Source organism: Calidris pugnax, unplaced genomic scaffold (assembly GCF_001431845.1).
Source record: "Calidris pugnax isolate Ruff unplaced genomic scaffold, ASM143184v1 scaffold79, whole genome shotgun sequence".
NCBI classification, from domain to species: Eukaryota; Metazoa; Chordata; class Aves; order Charadriiformes; family Scolopacidae; genus Calidris; species Calidris pugnax.
Genome location: NW_015090817.1, coordinates 682,545 through 703,747, shown reverse-complemented (window position 1 = coordinate 703,747; position 21,203 = coordinate 682,545). Strand labels below are relative to the sequence as shown.

The 21,203-nt window shown below is 47.5% G+C and overlaps 1 protein-coding gene across 16 annotated transcripts in view; it reads left to right on the top strand.

Annotated features, from left to right (window-relative positions):
* Nucleotides 1–21,203, top strand: part of TCF4 (transcription factor 4) — a 241,238-nt gene that overhangs the window by 201,952 nt on the left and 18,083 nt on the right. For 12 of the 16 annotated variants that reach the window (XM_014939781.1, XM_014939780.1, XM_014939778.1 and 9 more), the window contains 6 exons: nucleotides 1,099–1,232; nucleotides 5,722–5,854; nucleotides 13,787–13,854; nucleotides 15,157–15,235; nucleotides 17,740–17,816; nucleotides 20,093–20,296. In XM_014939781.1, coding sequence (XP_014795267.1) covers nucleotides 1,099–1,232; nucleotides 5,722–5,854; nucleotides 13,787–13,854; nucleotides 15,157–15,235; nucleotides 17,740–17,816; nucleotides 20,093–20,296 — 695 coding nt within the window. The remainder of the gene's footprint in view (nucleotides 1–1,098; nucleotides 1,233–5,721; nucleotides 5,855–13,786; nucleotides 13,855–15,156; nucleotides 15,236–17,739; nucleotides 17,817–20,092; nucleotides 20,297–21,203) is intronic. The other 4 variants (XM_014939779.1, XM_014939777.1, XM_014939776.1 and 1 more) reach the window with 2 other exon arrangements.

Sequence of the window (21,203 nt, the reverse complement as noted above, 5' to 3'; positions counted from 1 at the left end):
GCACAATTAGGGTCTTTTCTTACATCTAAGGCAAAATATTTCTACTCTGCTTAAAGGGTGAGTAAATCTATTTAATTCGGCAGGACTGCTAGGCTAAAGTATTTGCATGGCAAGGGATTGCATCTTATTCTATATTAATATCTATATACACTTAGGAGCAAAAAACAACCCACAGCCCATTTTGTGTCCCCACCACCTGAAGGTCATGGGCCGTTGGAAGCACCAACCCCTTTGGTCACCTCCTGGGTGGGGGGATCTGTGTCTGGACCGTTTCCTGAGCGGTGGTGGGAAGTAGGGACCATGGCTGAGAAGAAAACAGCGCTCTTGGCTTAAAACATGAATAAATACCTCCCAAAGAGCAACCTGCCATGAAACTCCCGCGGAGTTATAAAGCTGGGGATTAATAGGGTTCTAATGATATCAAATATTTACCCTTTGTAGTTCTTAGCCATTCTGCGGTTTTAAATGTTATCTTCGCGCAGATTCCGATTGAAGACATAAATCTGAGTTAAATGACTGTTCAAACAGCCACGGGAAGGTGATGCTGGAAGAGCTGCTGCTGCCGGGCTGTTTGAAGTGTATAAATAAGGCAGGGCTGTAGGTGAGACAGAATAATTTTTTATTAGACCAACTCCTGTAGTTTAAATAAAATAAAAAAAAAAGACAACTTTTCCAGCCCATATGCCGATCGTTACGGAAAAGTTACCTTTTTTTTTTCTTTTTCATTTTTTTTTGTTAACATGTTGGCGTTCTTCCGATAGAAAATACGCTCAAAGTTTGGGAATTATCCCATTGTTTACCAGGTTGAGGCTTCTCCAAAGCTCGTTGCCCATCCTCATTCCGTAGGGTTTGTTTCGATATTCAGACTTTGGTCTCTGATGAAGCTTGAGTTTATGAAACCAGAGCAGGAGTAAAGCAGCAGGACACTTTGAAGCCCAAGTGATGTGGCTCTAATGAAGGGTTGCAGGATGACACCAGAATCCACAACTTCATTTGTATTGAAGTTCATGGCCTTATACTGGAGCGACGTGGCCTCGTTAGGGTGGTTAGGATGGAGTTTGCCCAAAGCCAGCGTGGTGTTTCCCTCCTGTGTTGCAGATGGCCATCACAGCAGCGACCCGTGGAGCTCCTCCAGCGGGATGAACCAGCCCGGCTACGGGGGGATGCTGGGCAACTCTTCCCACATCCCCCAGTCCAGCAGCTACTGCAGCCTGCACCCGCACGACCGCTTGGTAAGGCACGGGGGGCACATCACACCCACACACTCACAGCACCGATACGGCTTCCAGTTGGGCCCCCAAAATCATAGAATCGTAGAATGGTTCGGGTTGGTAGGGACCTTAAAGACCATCCTGTCCCTGGGCAGGGACACCTCCCACTAGACGAGGTTGCTCCAAGCCCCGTCCAACCTGGCCTTGGACATCTCCAGGGATGGAGCCTAAAATGTTTTCTGTGCTCCCAACTCCACAAAAACAAATTTGAGGAATCCCTTAGGGATTTTATTCAGGGTTTTCTGAGAGAAGGCAAGTTTTAAGCTGAAGGGTGGCCCAGGCTGGGAAGCCCGTGGAGCAGAGATGGCCACCACTGCCCTTGGAAGGGTGGAGGTGAGGTCCTGCCGATCTTCACCCATGCACGGTACCTCTTCCTGCTGAAGACCAGCACCCCTGTAGGGATCAGAGCTTCTCCTCGTGCAACCGGGAAGGGAAAAGAGGAGTTAAAAATTATCACATGGATTGTTCTTCCAGCCGAGGTTGCAAGAAGAGGGTTGAACCCGTAGCTGTACCCTCTGCTTGTCCTTTGGCCACCAGCCCTCCGATGAGCCACACCCGCCCCTGCTTTTTGGTGTTAAGAATTTATGGCAGTCAGTGTCCTCTGCTGGTCTGCGTTGATAGATAACTATCTAGCATCAATTTTCTGCTCTAAAAAAAGGCAGTTTTTTAAATTTTTCTCTGGTACATCCTGATCCCGAGCAGGAGGAAGTTGCTGGGACAGATTCCATCTATTGTATTGGAACGGAATAAAATTGGAATTAAATCTGATCCGAGTCCAGCTTAGGGGATGTTCTCCTAATATCACGGCTGAATCGATGATGGAGGAATAACACTGGGCTCCATCAATTCAGGGTTTTTTTGGTTTTGTTTTGAAGTTAAAGAAATGAACAGGCAGCTAGAGGAATAACACTGGGCTCCATCAATTCAGGTTTTTTTTTGTTTTGTTTTGAAGTTAAAGAAGTGAACAGGCAGCTAAAGTGAAGTAATTTTTCTCAAAATGTGTAAAACATTACAAGTAATGTTTTTCTCTCCTGTACCTCTGCTCCTCGTACTTGAAGACCGTTAAAAAAGGAAGAGAGATGAGGAGTAAGGGGGGCAAGGAGTCCACTGCATCTAAAGTCTTGCAGAACCATCTTTTGGGGAATAAGAATTAAACTCGCTCTTGCAAACTGAAAATTAATTTGCAAAACAAATCTTTTAAAGTCTCACATTTAACGAGGTTAGCACACTGCTATGTAAAATTAATAGGAAGTCAAAAGCAAAAGAAATTGCCTCAAAAACTGCTTAATCATGTCCTTATAAAAGGCGTAATTAAGGCACTAAGCAAACTTAGCGTTGCTCTGAAGTGACAAGCATATATAATAAAAATTGAGCGTAACTCTTAAAACCCAATTTAATCTAATTTGTTATCTCCACTGGTGCTCATTCATCAGAATTAGGTGGCTTCTCATGGTGTCGGCTCAGGGTAGAGGTAAGAAAGCAGCGTGTCTTCTTCATAGGGCAAGTCTGCAAAGGTTTTTGCATTTAAGTTTACCTCCCTTCTGAATTTCTTGGTTTGTTAAAATATAGGGTGGTTTTATTAAGAGATAAAATATTCCAGTGTAAAATGTAAAATTTCTCCTAAATTTTGGAGACAGCGAGGATCAGTGATACCAGCCCAAGTTGTAGGTGCCCAGTGCCGACGATGCTCGTATTGATAATTTATTATGTATAATAATAAATGGCAGAGCCATCTGTTTTTTAAGTAAGACTGGGACAGAAGGGAGGCAATAATATTTTCAATTCTCTCTGCGTAATTTCTTCTGAGCATCCACGAGTGGTCAGCTCGTCGAGGAAAATTTGAGTGATTTCAGTTGGGTTCCCTGCAAATGTCCTTAAATTCTCGGTGAGCTGTAGAGAAAATACACATAGCAAAAGAAAAACAGAAAAGCTGTTGTTTATTATTTTAATTTTCTCAGGCGTATCAGTGATTTTCTAAACAGACACACTGAATACAGAGAACAGTTCTCTGTTGGGTTATATTCAGAGCCCCTTTTTTTCCTAAACTATTTGGGTTTGAGAGAAAAGAGAAAATCCCAGTCCAACCCATCGATAGGTGCCGTGGAAGAGCCATGGAGACTCTGGTGTTCACACCACTGACCCGAGCGTTCCTGGTCTCCTCCTTTCTCCATCCCATGAGAGCCTGAAAAGGTTATTTAGACCTCAGCCAGAGTTAATGGTCATTTTTCTGTGGATAAGGAAAGTGAGTTTGGGCTACGTTGTTTACATTCTTGGAGATAACTTTCAGGTAGTCAGTTACTTGGCACTTAATTACGAGACATCCTGAAAAAGTAATTAAATAGTACAAGTGAAGGGAAGGGTGTTTTCAGGCAGCCACCTACGTGACCCGAGCGTTCCTGGTCTCCTCCTTTCTCCATCCCATGAGAGCCTGAAAAGGTTATTTAGACCTCAGCCAGAGTTAATGGTCATTTTTCTGTGGATAAGGAAAGTGGGTTTGGGCTACGTTGTTTACATTCTTGGAGATAACTTTCAGGTAGTCAGTTACTTGGCACTTAATTACGAGACATCCTGAAAAAGTAATTAAATAGTACAAATGAAGGGAAGGGTGTTTACAGAGGCAGAGGGCACGGAGATGATCTTGCTCTAACACTTTGATGCCCTGATCCTGGGCCAGGTACCGCCACGTATCTCCAGCTGCCCGTGTTTCTGAGGAGGCTTCCTATCAGAGTCTCCAAAACCTAGAGGGTCTTCTGTGGGACTGCTGGGGGCAGTGCTGTGGTGGAGATAAAAGCTGGCCATGGTGTAGGACCTATTCAGCAGTGACAAACAGTACTAATGGAAGCCAGGTTTAGAGTAAAGCAAACTCAGCAGAACTTCTGACCACAGCGATGTTGTGTCCCAGCAAGGAGGGTTGGGGTTGGTGGGGCCACGTAGCCACCAAAGTCTCGTGTGTGCTGCCCAGATGCTCATCCCACGCTTTTGTGGAGAACTTGATCCATCCCATTTTCCATCTCCTGTCGCATGGGCACTGCAACGGGAGGGGGAATTGACCCAGTTGATGACCGGGGGGGTAATCAACGCCGCTGCGTTTCCTTACGGCCTGTTTTTATAATACCAGCCATGTGCTGCTTGTAATCACGTCTTATTTTTGATGTCAGAAGCAACGTGGGGTTTCTGCCTCTTCCCTTGGAAGGCTTTACCTCCATCCAGTCAAAAAAAGTTTGTTTGATACGTCATCTGACTTTTCTTTCTTAATCTCTTCTCATTACACCTCTGTGGTACCACCAACCTTCCACTGTGGATATTCATCCCTAGCAGATAGGTGTGTGCTGTGTCTCCTCCAGAAGATGTCAAATTTGGATAGAAAAATACACTCCCCCCTTGGTTTTAGGGCAGTATTTTACATCTCTCAGTTGGGTGAAGTGCGACAGCACTTGGGACTGGGGCAGTATGAGCAGCCTGTTGCCTTCCGTGTTTGTTTCCTTACGGCCCATTTTAAAATACCAGCCATGCTCTGCTTGTAGTCACATCTTATTTTTAATGTCAGAAGCAACGTGGGGTTTCTACCTCTTCTCTTGGAAGGCTTTACCTCCATCCAGTCAAAAAAAGTTTGTTTGATACGTCATCTGACTTCTCTTTCTTAATCTCTTCTCATTACACCTCTGTGGTACCACCAACCTTCCACTGTGGATATTCATCCCTAGCAGATAGGTGTGTGCTGTGTCTCCTCCAGAAGATGTCAAATTTGGGTAGAAAATTTGGGTAGAAAAATATGCTCCCCCCTTAGTTTTAGGGCAGTATTTTGAGTCTCTCGGTTGGGTGAAGAGCGACAGCACTTGGGACTGGGGCAGTATGAGCAGCCTGTTGCCTTCCGTGTTTGCAATAATTAAAACGTTTCCTTTTTTTTTTTTAATTGTTTTTGCCACAGAGCTACCCATCACACTCCTCAGCAGACATCAATTCCAGTCTTCCTCCGATGTCCACCTTCCACCGCAGTGGTGTTTCCTTACGGCCCATTTTAAAATACCAGCCATGCTCTGCTTGTAGTCACATCTTATTTTTAATGTCAGAAGCAACGTGGGGTTTCTACCTCTTCTCTTGGAAGGCTTTACCTCCATCCAGTCAAAAAAAGTTTGTTTGATACGTCATCTGACTTCTCTTTCTTAATCTCTTCTCATTACACCTCTGTGGTACCACCAACCTTCCACTGTGGATATTCATCCCTAGCAGATAGGTGTGTGCTGTGTCTCCTCCAGAAGATGTCAAATTTGGGTAGAAAATTTGGGTAGAAAAATATGCTCCCCCCTTAGTTTTAGGGCAGTATTTTGAGTCTCTCGGTTGGGTGAAGAGCGACAGCACTTGGGACTGGGGCAGTATGAGCAGCCTGCTGCCTTCCTTGTTTGCAATAATTAAAACATTTCCTTTTTCTTTTTAATTGTTTTTGCCACAGAGCTACCCATCACACTCCTCAGCAGACATCAATTCCAGTCTTCCTCCGATGTCCACCTTCCACCGCAGTGGCACAAATCATTACAGCGCGTCCTCTTGCACACCCCCTGCCAACGGGACGGACAGTATCATGGGTGAGTCGGGGGCTGGGGCTCTCCCTTTCCTCTTCTGGACCCCCTCACGCTCCTAAAGAGCTAAAAACCAAAGAGCTGAAACCCAAGGGGAGGGTGATTGGGTGGTGTGGGTGGAAGGACTAGCGTCTCGTTGAGTAGGTGCAGAGAGATAGCAAGGATGGGTGAGTCGGGGGCTGGGGCTCTCCCTTTCCCTCCTGGACCCCCTCACGCTCCTAAAGAGCTAAAAACCAAAGAGCTGAAACCCAAGGGGAGGGTGATTGGGTGGTGTTTGCAGAAGGACTAGCGTCTCAGTTGAGTAGGTGCAGAGAGATAGCAAGAAAATCATTACAGCGCGTCCTCTTGCACACCCCCTGCCAACGGGACGGACAGTATCATGGGTGAGTCGGGGGCTGGGGCTCTCCCTTTCCTCTTCTGGACCCCCTCACGCTCCTAAAGAGCTAAAAACCAAAGAGCTGAAACCCAAGGGGAGGGTGATTGGGTGGTGTGGGTGGAAGGACTAGCGTCTCGTTGAGTAGGTGCAGAGAGATAGCAAGGATTTCATGGAAACAAATCCATCATGGTTGACCTTCACCTCCTTCGCTCGTGCATTTTCCTACTACTCCCCCTTTTTGTGAATTTTTGTGGGGGGGGGAAGCGGGGGTGGCAGCTGAAAAGGGAGAGAGCCACCTCTGACGATGCCGAGAGTGACTCTGTAAATTAAGAGCATGCCTCTATACACTTAAATATTTGGCCAATACCGGTTCATACTTAAATACAGGAAATCAAAAAAAAAAAAAAGAAAAAAAAAGAGTATTGCTTCGCCTGTATCTCAAAAGAGCAAATAAAGCTAATTAAATAATTGGTAAATAGGGAACACATCGCCGGCCACATGTTTCGGATTACACACATGATTCTGTATTGAATGACTGCGAGCAGGACTAATGCAGTAAGAATGGAGGGTGGGTTCAAACATTAACACATGGGCATCATATTTTTCGAGATCTCTGAACAAAGAAGAAACTAAATACGGTCTCTTCTTAATTTGTCACTGTCTGAGAAAAACAGATCCCGTTTCAGGCCGACGTTTCTGGGCTCAATCTTGCCATTCCATGGAGAGTTCTTCCTTTACGCTGTGTCCCCGCTTCTGCGCGTGTGACGTAGGGAAGTCACTCTCTCTTTCTCCCCCAAAAAAGTCTAATTTAATTCTTTGCTGCTGTCTTTGCAGCAGTTACACGGGAGCCTTGCAGATAACACTGAGGGATGCAAAATCTTGCAGAGGGTTGTAGCCACCCAGAAAAGTACCTAAATTTCCCATGTTAAAAAAGGCGTCCAGATTGCCCTCTGGATTCATCTCCTGAAAAACCCAGTGTGTGAATCAGAACACAAAGATGCAGATTGATGTTTTTTTCTAGGCAGCTGTAAACGTTCAACAAATGGTACTGCTGAGCTGTGTCTGCACTCGGGGCTCCTAAAGTATTTCCTGGGGCTGCTAAAATATTTCCTGGATCTCGATGCGAGTCCTAAAGCCGGGAGCTTCCCCCAAGGTCCGGGCACGCATTCCCTCTTCCCTGATTTTCCCAAGGAAGCTGTTGGACGTGCCTCCATCCCAGTCCCTGTGAGCGAGGATGGTCCTTCCCAGGGACTCCAGGGTGGCATCAGCAGTGGTTAATTTGATGCTAAGCGTTGGGTTTTTCTTCTTCCGAAGCGGTGGGATGTGTGAGCCTTCGGCACACGCTCCCCTCGCTGCTTTCCCTTCTCGTGGCACCTTGTTGGTGTGACATTATGCACTGTGACATGCAGCTTTTCCAGGAGAAACGTGATGTGCCTTTCCCCTGGAGGCGCTGGTTTCACAGTCATTTTGTTACCAGAGCAGTCACATAATACTGCCCTGTGTGTTTTACAAGAATGTTCGGCTTCCAGTTACAGGAGGGTGGTGAACTGTCGCGCGGCGTAAGAAGAATATGCCTTTTATCCAGCCATGTCACTTCCTCATAATTTGGGAAGATCACGGGCTGCGAATACCGAGATGGTGCAAGTTTTTCCACTCCTCTTAACATAGAAACAGAATTTCCAGGCTCTCTCTCTCTCTCTCCGATGCAGAGAGCTCTATTCCATCAGAACAGCGCGAGTTTGTCCTAGAATTTAAACTATAAAAAGTCTGGCTGGAATTCTCTCCGAGAAGGCTCCAGCCTATTGGTTACACTAGATGCTTTGCTAGATATAATTACCCTCGCTGAGATACCCGTTCCTGGAAGTTTATTCAATAAGTTAAGATTTACAATCGGAATCCCACCAGAAGGATGGGAAGAGGCTGTACTTCATCATTCTGTCCCTTTGCCTTCCAGTGCGGAATTGTTCTCCGCAGAAACACGCTGAGAAAGTTTGAGGAGATTAACTCTTAACAATAAACACGCTCTTCACCAGAGTTAGAATCAATCCATCAAAAGGCTGCCGTCTTCCGCGTCGTCTCCAGTCCAGGGATGGGCTTGTGAGCGGGGGAGTAGCTCCCCACTCCAAGCAGCAGCTTCTCCAAGTCCTGATTTACAGTTCTCTTCCCAATTTCTGCAGCTTCCTTCTTCCCAGCAGCCAGGACTGTCGTGTTAGTGAGGTTGGAGGGGACATCTCTGCCTGGTTCTTCAAGCAGCTATTCATGAACCTGTTGTCCATGTGGTCCTGAACCTGCTGAAGCCATCTCCTTGCTCTGGCTGCTCGCTCGCTACCTACTCTGCAGGGATGGACTTCACTTCCCTGTTTTGACTTCTTTTCCTGGGATTTTCATTGGGTGTTCCCTGGCTCTTGTCTCAAACCGTTGTCCATCATTGATTAGTTACTTGAAACCTCTCTTGAAGTCTGGATTTGGCTACCTCACTCAATTAAAGCCCAGTGCAGAAGTGTCTTGGGTGAACGGTGCCTTTCCAGATTTGGAGGAGTTTTGTCGTGTTCCTGGGAATAAGTTGTTCAGTGTTTTGCATAAGAACTTGAAAACATCTGGTTGGGGATTGGAATAGGCTGCCCAGGGAGGGGGTTGAGTCACCATCCCTGGATGTGTTTGAGGGACGTTTAGATGGGGTACTGAGGGACATGGTGTAGGGGAGGACTTTGTAGAGTAGGGTAGATGGTTGGACTCGATGATCCCAAGGGTCTCTTCCAACCTGAATGATTCTATGATCTGTCCTTGTTCAGACCAAACACTCATCTGTGCAATAGTCCCATCTCCAGCACCCAGCAAAGACTCTAAGGATTTCTTTGGAAGGAACAGAAAAACATATATGATATTTTCCCAGTCCTTCCAGTGCTGGATGCAGCACTGAGTATCTAGGAAGCGTGAGTTCATTCTTCTCCATGAAGTGGCCCAGCCTTTCCTGGAGGCTCAGCCTGGCCCATTGATGTTACACATCTGGGAAATGGTGCTCCTTTGCTCCCTCAGGACCCGCTGTGGTCCTCCCTCCTTCTCTTGTTGCCAGATGAAAGCCTTTCTGCCTGTTTTTTGGGTATTTGTAGTCTGCATCTTACCCCACTGTGGTGCTCCCTTTTCCAACCTGGAGATTCTGCATTTACTGAGTTTTTCCTAAAAAGGAACCACCCTCTGCTCTTTCTGACATCACTTCTGTTGACCTCGATGCTCTTTCTTGATGGACTTGCCACATCTTTGCTCCTTACTGCTCTTTCTGACATCACGTCTGTTGACCTCGATGGTCTTTCTTGATGGACTTGCCAACATCTTTGCTCCTTATCCAAAACACAGGCGTGTTGTGAATTCACAGAGGGACGTAATGGGCTTCTGGGTCCTCTCTGCTCTTTGCCCAGTCGTTGCCCATGGTTGGGTTTTTCTTGAGGGGCTGGTTCTGCTGCTTCACCATGACCTCAGGTTGCCAGCTAATTACTGTAGGTAATTCTGGGCTGCCTGTTAGGTGACTGAGAGCCTGCTTGTCTATACTGATAGCTATTTTCCCCCCGTTGATTGCCTGTATGGCATTTATTGCCATATTATTACTATTAATATTTTCTATCTTCTTTAGGTCTAAGTAGTCGGTTTTACTCTGCGGTTACAAGTTAGACCATTTTGTGTTTGAGTTTCTTCAGGGCTCTCAGAAACTTCAGTTGACTCTTCTTTATTTTTCTTTCCGTTGATTTATTTTAAAGCCTTTACATCGACACTTCAGTTGGAGCCAATTTTTCTGACTAATCCCTTGTAAAATATCACGGCGAGGGAGATGAAAATAATCTGTTCAGCATTTCTTCTATTACCCTTTTTTTCCTTGAATTCTCCTGTAGCATCTTGGTTGTTTGCAGGTCCCACCAACCCTCCATCGTTGTCCTTATTTCTCATGAGTTTGAAAAAGCTTTTCATATTAACTTTTAAGCCATTAAAAATTGCTCTTTCAAAGTGGTTTTTTTTTGGTGTTGGGTGTAAATTGTGCTAAATATTTGCCTAAGATGCTCCATCTTGCTCAGTCCATACACATCTTACGGTTTTCTTCCAAAAGCTGGAGGGAAGTGGAGGAGGTTCCATTGCTGGAGGTTCCATTGAAGCTGGTGGTGAAGGGATGGACCAACAACTATACAATATTAATAGATATAGAATCCCTGGATTATCTTTTCCTGCATTTGAGATCTGGCTCTTATTTCTTAGTGCCCAGTCCCAGGATGATGGTATTTTTGTCCCATTGCTCCCCAAATCTTTGGGTTCTTGCAGCAGACCCAAACTGTTGTTTCTTACCTTTCCTAATAGAGAAGTCAGATTTAAAATCTGGTGGCTCTTTGAATTCACAGAACTTACTTTTCACTGTTGGTTTTTAATATTTTCTACCTTCTTTTGGTCTAAGCAGTCGGTTTCTGTGTTTCTTCTTAAGACTCTCTTTTTCTCTTCTTCCTCCAAATCTAAGGTCTTCTTGGTCACCCACAGATTTCAGTCATGTCCCTTACCCTACCGACAGCTAAAGCAAATAATAGTTTGCATGTAAAATGGTTAATGAGGTACGAAAGAAAAGCGTAAGTTAAAAAAGATAGCTGTATTTAAGCAATCCCAGCTATTTTTGTGACATGAACGCTTTCAGAAGATCTCTGTCTGCTTAGGTTTATCTTGCTCTTCCAGGCAGAAGGTGCCGTAGGTACCTTGCTTTGCCCATTTTCTCCTCTGTCCCGGAGAACCCAAACCCCAGGAGCGCTGGGAAGGAGCCTCAGCCCGAAGCTCCCATCCATCCACTCCTCCCTCCTCCAGCTTTCCCTGGGGATTTCCAGCCGGCAGCTCAGAGCCATTCCAGGATGGGGTTCAGTAGCCACCAATGGACGTTCTTCTCCATGAATTTGTCCTGTTCTTTCTAAATCTACTTATGTTTGGTCTTTGCATACCTTAAAGCAACGAGTTTTCCCATCTGACTGGGCACTACTGAAAAAAACAACCCTTTTTTGGTTTGTTTTAATGGGTTTCCAGTTTTGGTATGAAGAGAGCAACGAAGAACGATGCCGAGTTTGCCTCCCCCGTGTTCCAAACTTCTGTTTCATTCAAGCCTTTCAAACTCCCTTTTCTCTAGCAGAAGGGGACTTTGCAGGCTGCTCCCCATCCTTGAGGCTCTCCCTGTATGTTTTCCAGGCCTACCGCATTAATTTCTCTTCAAAGTCTTCCAGGGAAAGTTTAATATTCAGTCTATCTGAAGAATTCCTTTGTTCTTGGCGGTAACTAATAGAAGCCGTGGCCCAGCTCAGCGCGTTCAGGTTTCCAAGAGCACGTGGGGCAAGGACTGCGGTCCCTGCCTTTGCTTCTCCCTCAGGACCGGTATAGCTCATCTCATTAGGAGAAACCAGCCTTCAGACAGACAAATGTAGGACTTAATTTTAGGATAATGCAGTTAGAGCCACTTAGAAAAAGGAAAAAACAATGCATGATTTACATTTCGATTCACAGTTCACTTCAGAGCGAAGTAACTGAATTTCTGGACATCTGCCTGGTATTATTTAAGTCACAAACCTTTAGGTTGTGATTGAGAACATTAAATTACCCTGATCAAGTTGTATCTCTAGCTGACACTGCCTGTTCTATCTGTCTTCACGTTTCTTTATATATCTTCCCTTATACATCTTGATGCCTGATTCCAAACTGAGCTGAGATGACAAATGAGCTGCCATTGGCAGATGAGCCCGTTTTCAAGGATGCAATAATACAAGTTTAACTAGGAAAAGGGGGGAAAAAAAAGAAGTAAGCAGAGAGGTACATGCAAAATGGGACACGTGTAGTCCTTGGGGCCTTTGCAGAGGAATCTGCTGTAGGAGAAAGGCTGAACGGTATCTCAGGTTCAACGTAAAGATGCTGCAGTTGTTAAATTTGATAACACACACTTTGTACATGAGAAATAGAAGGGCATTTGCTGTTCTGTGCCATTCCTTAAGTTTTCCCAACTAGACCCTGCTGAAGCTGTTCCTAGAAATTTTGGGGTTGGGCAGGATGGGTATAATAATATATATATTAATATATATATAAATATATATTTTTTTTTATATCAATAACTGATACCTCTGACTGCAAAGATACGGTATCTGCTAAGCAGGGAAGGCTGGGATGGAATGGGGAAGGGATGGAGACTAGGAAACCTAACTGGATGAGATAGATGCTTCCAAGGTGGGAGGACTGGAGAAGGAGGAGCAGAAGGGTTGCTCTGAGGTGGACGGCGGGACATCCCTCGGACCACAGGTTTTCCAGCTGATCTTGTGGAGCCACAACACCCACAGGCAGATGGGCTCATCTACTTTGGGTGCTGGTCCAGGTGCACTCAGTGATCAGTGACTGTAGTTACACCAGGGGCAAAATGGAAGAGCTGTAAAATGGGTCCAATCCTGCTCCTTCCCATGCCCTGAATATTTAATTGCATAACGCTGGGGTGAAACTTGGAGGAGGCTTTTTAATATGACTTTTCAATGACCAAAAAAGAGGTTGTGGTTGTATTTTGTGGCAGTTTGGTCCCCGAGTCCTTTTCCCACGTGATGCCCCCAGCTCAGGGCAGGGTTGGGTTTGCTCCTGGAGTCCTCTGGGTGTGAGGTCCCTTGGCCTTGTGGTGCAGAGCCCGGTGAGGGACTTGGGAGGAAGATGGGGGGCCCTTCAAACCCCACCCTGTGTACAGGGTCCTCTCTGGCCTCAACCCTCGAGTTCCAAACATTAATCCAGGCTTTCGGGGATGGCTACTGATGGCTGGTTTCTCCTTTTCTGGCCACCACACATGGGGTGGGAGGAAAGCAGAAGGTCCTCGGGGGCGGCAGTCAGGCAAAGTGGCACTTTTAGTGCATAAATGGACATTTAGATGCTCAAACTGGTGGGATGTTTCACCCTAGTTTTTCTTTCCTTCCATTTTTCCTCAAATGGAGAAGTTTCAGTCCTGCCACCTGAGTGTGGTGCCCTGTTCCACCATGACTTTCCTTGCCCGAAATTTCATCTATAAAAGGTGCGATCCCGTCGCCTGAGAGATGGTGAAAAACCGTTTCATTAAAAGCTCAGAGGGAACACTTTGGTGAAGTCCACGTGGAATTTAATAACGCCGTTAAAACAGGGGTTGAAATGTGTACAAAGGAGCGGGGTCACAAAGTGAACGAGGAGGAAACAAAAGCCCTTCCCCAGCCCCAGGCTGCAGCTCACACGGGTTTGCCTTGCTGTGCCCTTGCCTTTTTGCCGTATTTTCGAGCATCTTCTGCTATTAAAAAGCCTTTCACTTAGAAAAAGTAAAGCCATATGGTCGAGTGCTATCAAATACACAATGTATTTTTTTCAAGTTTATATTTTTATCTGCAAAAAGGGAGCGTGGATGTGTTTGATACCTACCTTAGTAAACAAATTAATGGTAATTAAAGATTAATTTGATGTAATTAGCATTAAAATGCAATTAAATTATGAGTAAGTGGACCAGGAATAGAAGTCTGTGATGTCTGACTGTCTGTTTTTTTTACACGGAGCCTTTTGTTTTTCAGCAAACAGAGGAAGCGGGGCGGCGGGCAGCTCGCAGACTGGTGATGCGCTGGGGAAAGCACTTGCCTCTGTAAGGAAATATTTACTTTGGAATACACGTTTTCCGGTTTGAAAGGGTGAGCTTTGATGAGAAGGGGAGACGCCCGGAGGTTGCGAAGACGCGCCAGCAAACGGGAGAGATCTGGGCTCTGAGGTGGCCCGCGGGGAGTTACCATCCCACTGAAATAAGTGAACAATCCGTGCAAAAATGGGGTGGAAAAAGCTTTAGGCTTAATTTTACAGCAAGGGGAAGAGGGGAAGCCTTGAGCTGGTGGCCACCACTGGGCGCCGAGGGGCTGTGTCTGGTTTGGTCTCTCCCACCCTGCATTGGCGAGGGTGAGGGAGGGATGGCTTCGGCGCTACCCAGCCGCCCGCAGACGGGGTTCCTCTTGAATTTGCCTTCAGATTTTCTAGTTTTCACGGCAAGTTTCCACCTCTTCAGTTCCCAGTGGTCGCTGTTAAGGCCAGCGGGCGCCACCTCGTACCCGGGTGGCTGGGGTAGGGCAGATTCCCAGCTCGGAGCGGGAGGAAACCCTGCCGTGCCCCAGCCACCGCCGCGGTACCGGTTGGCACGGGCTGACTTTTAATAAGGACCACTATATAGTTATTTTCTGGGCAGAGTGGGTTCCATTGAGTTCTCATGAGAGTTAATTTTGGTTTTTTTTTTGCATATTCTTCCATGCTTCATTGAAAAAAAAAACAAACAAAAAACAAAAAAAACCAAACAAAAATGAACCAAAAAGACCAAAAGTCAGACTCTAGTTTGCCTGAAATACCTGATATACAGTACAGAATCCACTTTGAAGTGGTGCCCTGACAAATGGCACGGGTGGCGAGCGGGGAGGGCACGGGGCACGCGGGGGCTTTCTGGCCGCAGCGGTCGGAGTTCGCTGCCGCGGCTTTACCCGCTGTGCCAGGCTTTCACGTGCTCCCCTCCCTTTGCTTTATTTCGGCCGTTAAGGGATTTCAGCCTAACCACCCCCCAAAAAAAAAAAAAGCAATTTTCAGGCGTGCTTTAAGGCCGTGTTCAATGACACTTGTTTGTAAAGTCGTCTATGCAATGAAAATGTGTATTATCTACCGTAGCGGAGCCGTGTGACAATCAGAAACCATCGCTTAATTGGCTAGTGTCTGTCCCCATCAAAAGGGGTCTGGTGTCTAGCTTCCTGCATCTAATACAGTTTTGTCTTTATAAAAATATTACTATTTGAATAAGAGGCTTTTTAACCTGTCCTGCTTTCATTTAAAATGAACTGAATGCATAAGAATTCCATATTTCTTTCTGCATCAGTTTGTGATGGCTTTTAGATTAATTCTGTATCATCTTTTAAAGATCTATTCTCCAGATCACACCAACAACAGCTTTTCATCAAATCCTTCAACTCCTGTTGGTTCTCCCCCTTCTCTCTCAGGTATTGTTGTTACAATTCTATTTTACTGAACGTTTCAACCTATTTTTGGTAGGAGGTGCCTAAATGAGCTCCTGCGGTACTGGGTGCGAGCTGCGCGTCCAGCGGACCCCGTGTTGCCGGCCAGCACGTACTGGTGGTCCCACTGGGACCAGTAGAGAGGTGTCCTCCTCCAGGCTGCAGAGAGAAGGGCGTTGCAGCTCTCAGGCGGATGCGTTTACAGAAAAAGCAGGGATTTTTAACACAACTTGGGGCGGGTGATTTCTGCCCTCTGCAGAGCCTGTCCCCACGCCGTGGTACAGAAAAAGCAGGGATTTTTAACACAACTCGGGGCGGGTGATTTCTACCCTCTGCAGAGCCTGTCCCCACGCTGTGGCCCCACGCGGGGACACCCAAACCCTCCAGGGTGGCCGTGCCAGGTCCATCTCCTCTGACATTCCCCCCCTAAGTCCCCTCCCAGGGCTGAAGCAAAAGTCTGTTTGGTCCATAAAGTGTTGTTTCTGGCCAAACTGAGCCCCTGTGAAACCAGAAGGTCCATTTTAAACTTTGTTTATGATAACCTCAAATTTTAATTAGACCCACTTTACTAATAAAAGCCTAAACTGCCAAGACCCAGAGGCCCGGGGTAGATCTCATGAGCATCAGGTGGTTTAAATGTTTACCCGAATATAATCCAGATTTCTTAAACCTTGAGATGTTCCAACTAGAGCATTAGACATCTCCCACGCAGCACCTGCTAACGCCTTGGAGAAGGCCTCTCGGCTTCCCCATCCCCTCTTGGAGACAAGGTCTAAATCACCAGTAACCAAAGACCTTGGTCTTTTCTTCATGCATGAGCCTTGAATCCTGTTAATTTCACCGGGGATCTTAAAAGGCAGACAAGGAGTTTCCATGGGGCAGGGCTGGTGAGGTGGGGTCCATCCCTCGTTCTCCATGAGTAGGAGGACAGAGGTGGAGGGAGCTCCTGGTGGCCCAGCCCCGGAGACACCCAGTGGCAGCTCTAGGGTGCCGAGACCCCTTTGAAAGGAGGGCTGGGAAGAAGTTGGTGGCAGCTGGCAGCAGGATGAGGTCCAGGAGGTCACCACGTCCATCTCCATCACGCTCACCTGCTGTGAAGGAGCACATAACATCAGGGTGATATCTAGTCAACAAATGTCCCCACAAAGCCACCCCTAGCAGGGGACTGGGGACAGACCAGGCCTGTCATAGCTTGGGTGGGTCTCACACCTCAGAAAAGAACTTTCTGACCTTACTTTGTCTGGTTTCACCCCAAGATGTAGCACCCCTGGCACCGGGGCTGCCTTTCTCCCAGCGAGGAGAACATCCCCTGCTAATGTGGGCTCCTCTGGGTAAACAGGGAGAACCCAGTGTCAAAATAAATCAATAAAAATAAGGAATATAAGTGCATTTAGATACGATATCGAGGATATCGTAGAAGGATATCGAGGGCTAGTTAAAAATTATATTGAAAGTAACGAGCGCTGCTTGTTGCTGCAGCAAAACCTCAACTAAAAGCTCCACGGGGACCAGAAAAGGGAAGATTTAAGTTTGAATTAGAGCTGACATAATTTTGACTTTTATGAGGGGAAAAAAAAAAAGTCTTAGCTGGGCGAGCCTAAAATAATGCCGCGAGTTTCCCCCTGGCCTATGTCAGCCCAAGTAAATGCCACTCACTATAGACAGTGAGATTAAAATCCTAATGCTTCCAGCTCAAATTCTTAACCCCATTTTATGAGATCATTCCGAAGATGACTCGTTCAAAAGAACATTATAAATTGTCTAAGCCCTGTGCTATATATATATATATGTATATATAAAAGCTGTTGGGAAAATACTTGGAAAAAAAAAATTCTTTTCCCTGTTTGCCTCTTTCACAAGGGCAAATTTTTTTCCTTAGAAAATGCTGCTGGAAATCAGGAGTTTGTTTTTTTCTGGAGTGGCAGGAACAGATTTAGAGCCGTGGCTACAAAGCAGAAGGTTTTTGGTCAGCCCCTTGGTGGTTTTACCGAGCCAAACCAAATAATCTGCCCAAAAGAGAGCGCAAACCTTATCAGCCCTATCCGTGAGATGTCGTGTGCGGTGCTTTTACTGACTTTTTTTTAAAAAAAAAAGCAAAAAACATTTTGTACAGTCTCTGGTGGGCTGGTGTGACCGGTGGCACCGTGCGTTTACCGGAGGGCAAGGGGCTGGTGCGTGCCGGACCCCGAGCACCCCTTCCACCACCACCCAGCCATCCCCTTCTCCCGCAGCCCAAGGAATGAATGCAGCCCTCTGTGCCCGGGAGCAGCCTGGGGGAACTTTGTGGCCTGCATCTACGTGCTTTTCCTACAAAATACCTTCTTTTTTTCCTTTTTTTTTTCACCCCGTGTGTATTTTGGAAGTTCTCCATATGTCTGCTCTATAGTCTATCTGGAATACGGCATTTACATGTCTACAAAACTGTCCAAAAAGTTTGAAAGACATTTTTGTTTGCATAGTTCTAATGGTAATTCCAATTTTACTATTAGCAGGCACAGCTGTTTGGTCTAGAAATGGAGGTCAAGCGTCATCATCTCCCAATTATGAAGGTCCCTTACACTCTTTGGTATGTTTTGATTAGTGACCTCCTCTGCCTCAGTATTTTACTTGCTGTTCTTTCCATTTCTCATCCATTCTTCTCACACAGGTTTTCATTTCGTTAGTTGACCGCTATGCCCTCGGACTTGAGTTTGCCACCTCTAAATTCCTCTCCTGGGTACCCCGTGCTGTAGATACGTGACGCGGTTGGAGATGGTCTCCTGGTTGGCAGGGGATGCGGTGTCGGAATCTACTGAGGAGGGGGAGCCGGGACCACAAAAAGAGGGGAGGATGAGGAGGAGGGTGGAATGGATGGAGGAGAAAACAGGAGGAGAAGGGTGTGATGGCCATCATGCTGGATGGCGTGTCCACCAGCCCTGTGGAGACAGAGAGGGAGGGAGTGGGATGGTCAGGAGTCCTCTCCCCTGGGAAAAGCCAGTGGGATGAGCTCGCCAGGCTGAGCTGGTCCTAACCACATGGGTTAAAGGGACGTCAGTAGGATTTGTTACCTTTCCCAATGGAAAGATGAAGTAAGAGTTGGAGCTGGCCAAGGGCACGATGGGACAGAGGACTGTAGAGAGTCCAGTGTCCTCTGTTCTCGCTCTTCTTGGTGGGTTGTTGCTCTCAGCTGGAAGTCGAGGGGGTCTCGCTGACCTCCTGAGGTATTGTTGGGTGGAAAATAAATAGGGCTAGAACTTAAAAGTTTCCTGGAGAAAGAAGCAATGAGATAATTCCCGAGGGTGTTTATCGATCCCGTTGGCTTTGTCAGAGTCGTGCCAGGGTCAGGAGGTAGCACCGACTGTTTTATCCCCCCCCACCCCGATACAGAAACCCCTCTCGTGATACTTTATAGAATCATAGAATCATATGGGGTTGGAAGGGACCTCTGGAGATCATCAAGTCCAACCCCCCCACCCAAGTGGGTCTACCTAGAGCTGTCTTTCCAGGCTGTCTGTCTGCTGGAGGCTTTTGAGTTTGGTTTTGTGGAGGGCCGTGGGGTGGTGAAGAGATTTGCTGGAGACATCCTTAAGCTCTTGCCTAATTATTTTTGCAGCTGAGGTTCCCCCGTGCTCAGGGCATGTCCAGCTGACCTTCCCCCCTCCTTGATTTTATTAAAGAGCAAAGGCTTCAGGTGTGCTGGGGGTGGCTGAGGTCAGCCCTGGGGGCTGGGGGAGGCAGAGCAGGGGCTGCAGGGGGAGGGTTGGTGTCCCCAAAACCCTTCTTTTGTGGAGCAGCTCATGGCACAGGCAGGCTGAAGCCTCCAGGTTGTTATTCCCTTCAGCCCATGGCTTCTCCTCCTTCCTCCTCCTCGCCCCACCAGCAACATGCCTCATGGTGGGGGGGGGGGTGTTTTTTGGCTCAGCTGGAGAAATTGGTGGGCAGAAGCTCGGGGAAGCAGCGGTCAGGTTTCCCAGAGGTTGTCCCCAGGGCTTGGAGGGGGTGGGCTGGTGTTTAGGATGGTGGGAGAAGTGGGAGACAAGGGCCCGTCCCTCCCAGATGTATGGGGCCATTGGGACCCCCATGGCATTGTAGCTGGGGGGGCTCGGAGCACCCCCTGGCACTGGCTGCTCATCGCTGCTATGTTGCTCACCAGCAAGTTAGGGAAGAGTCTTCCAGTTAGGGAAGAGTGTTTATTGCTGCTTTTACCGGTGATAAAAAGTGATTTTGGGATGCAGTCCTGTAGGGAACACCCCCCTCCCCGAGCAGCGAGGGACCACAGGAGCTGGTGGTTCCTCTTTTTCTCTTTGTGTGCGATCCTGGGATTAGCTGGGGGGAGGAAAATCCCAGTTAGAGATTGATTACAATTAGAGGTATATTTGTTTCTTTACTTCTACTTCTTTTTTTTTTTAATTATTATTTTAATTTTTTTTATTATTTTATTATTATTTTTTTTTAAGTATCACTAAAACTTTTCAAAGACCTAGAGGGCAACCTATGTACTGTAATGATTATGTTCATGAGGAATCATTGAACCTGTTTTGCCCATGAAAATCAAAGCTGCACTCGTGTTAACCATGCTCTCTCCTTCCCCGCAACGCTACTCGAGAAAACATGGCCCTAGGGAAACCAAAACCGCTCCTTTCCAACAAAAAAAATAATAAAAGAAATGAAAAAAGTAGAGAAAAAAAAAGCCAAAAGCAATAAAAAAAATGTACAGCAAGGGGTTGAGAAGGAAGGACTGGCTGTCAGTGACCGTGCCCCCGTGCGCCCCATGCCCACCGGCGGCAGCGCCCCGTGCCCGGCGCTGGGCGTCCCTGCCCTCCTGCTGATGCTCTTCCCGCTTTGTCTCTCCCCCGCCAACAGCAAAGCCGGATCGAGGACCGCCTGGAGAGGCTGGACGACGCCATCCACGTCCTGCGTAACCACGCGGTGGGACCGGCCACCGCCATGCCGGGGGGCCACGCCGACATGCACGGCTTGATAGGGCCCTCGCACAACGGGGCCATGGCCGGGCTGGGCTCCGGTTACGGCACCGGCCTCCTCTCCGCCAACCGGCACTCGCTCATGGTAAGCCACGGGATGGGCAAAATTGGGGAATGGGTGGGTTGGTGGGAGGGTCTGGAAGGGTCGGGGATGCGATGGACGTGTGGGTATTCCTGGAGTTGAGTCACCATCCCTGGATGTGTTTAAGGGATGTTTAGATGGGGTCCTGAGGGATATAGGGGAGGGGAGGACTTTGTAGAGTAGGGTAGATGGTTGGACTCGATGATCCCAAGGGTCTCTTCCAACCTGAATGGTTCTATGATTCTATGCTGGCTGGCCTTGGGGCAGGGTGTAGGTGTGGGGTGTTGTGCTGTGGGTGTGCGTCGGTGTGTTTCACTCCCACGTCTGTCCCTGTCCCCTCCTGTCCCCTCGGCCCGGCTGGTGTTGAGCTCGTCACCGGTACCAAGCTCTCGGCTCCGCGTCCGCCATCATTAGCCATCGTGGGTGGTGTAGCCTGGGTTGGCCAAGGGCACCAAGAAGTCACCAGCAGCCATGGTGGTGATGTGTGGGGAGCACGATCCCCGTGGCAGCGGGGAGGAGTGTGGGGTGAGAGCATCCCTTCTTCTTGTGGGGTGAGAGCATCCCTTCTTCTCACAGCCACATGCACAGAAGCCACCTTCCAGTCCCTCAAGGGGCTCCAGGAGAGATGGGGAAGGACTCTTGATCAAGGAGGGGAGCCATAGGACAAGGGGGAAGGGTTTGACACTGAAAGAGGGGAGATGGAGATGAGATGTGGGGAAGAACTTTGCTGTGAGGGTGGTGAGAGCCTGGCCCAGGTTGCCCCGAGAAGCTGTGGCTGCCCCATCCCTGGATGGGGCAGGGTTCAAGGCCAGGTTGGAGGGGGCTTGGAGCAACCTGGGCTGGTGGGAGGTGTCCCTGCAGGGATGTTGGAACTAGATGATCTTCAAGGTCCCTTCCAACCTGAATCGTT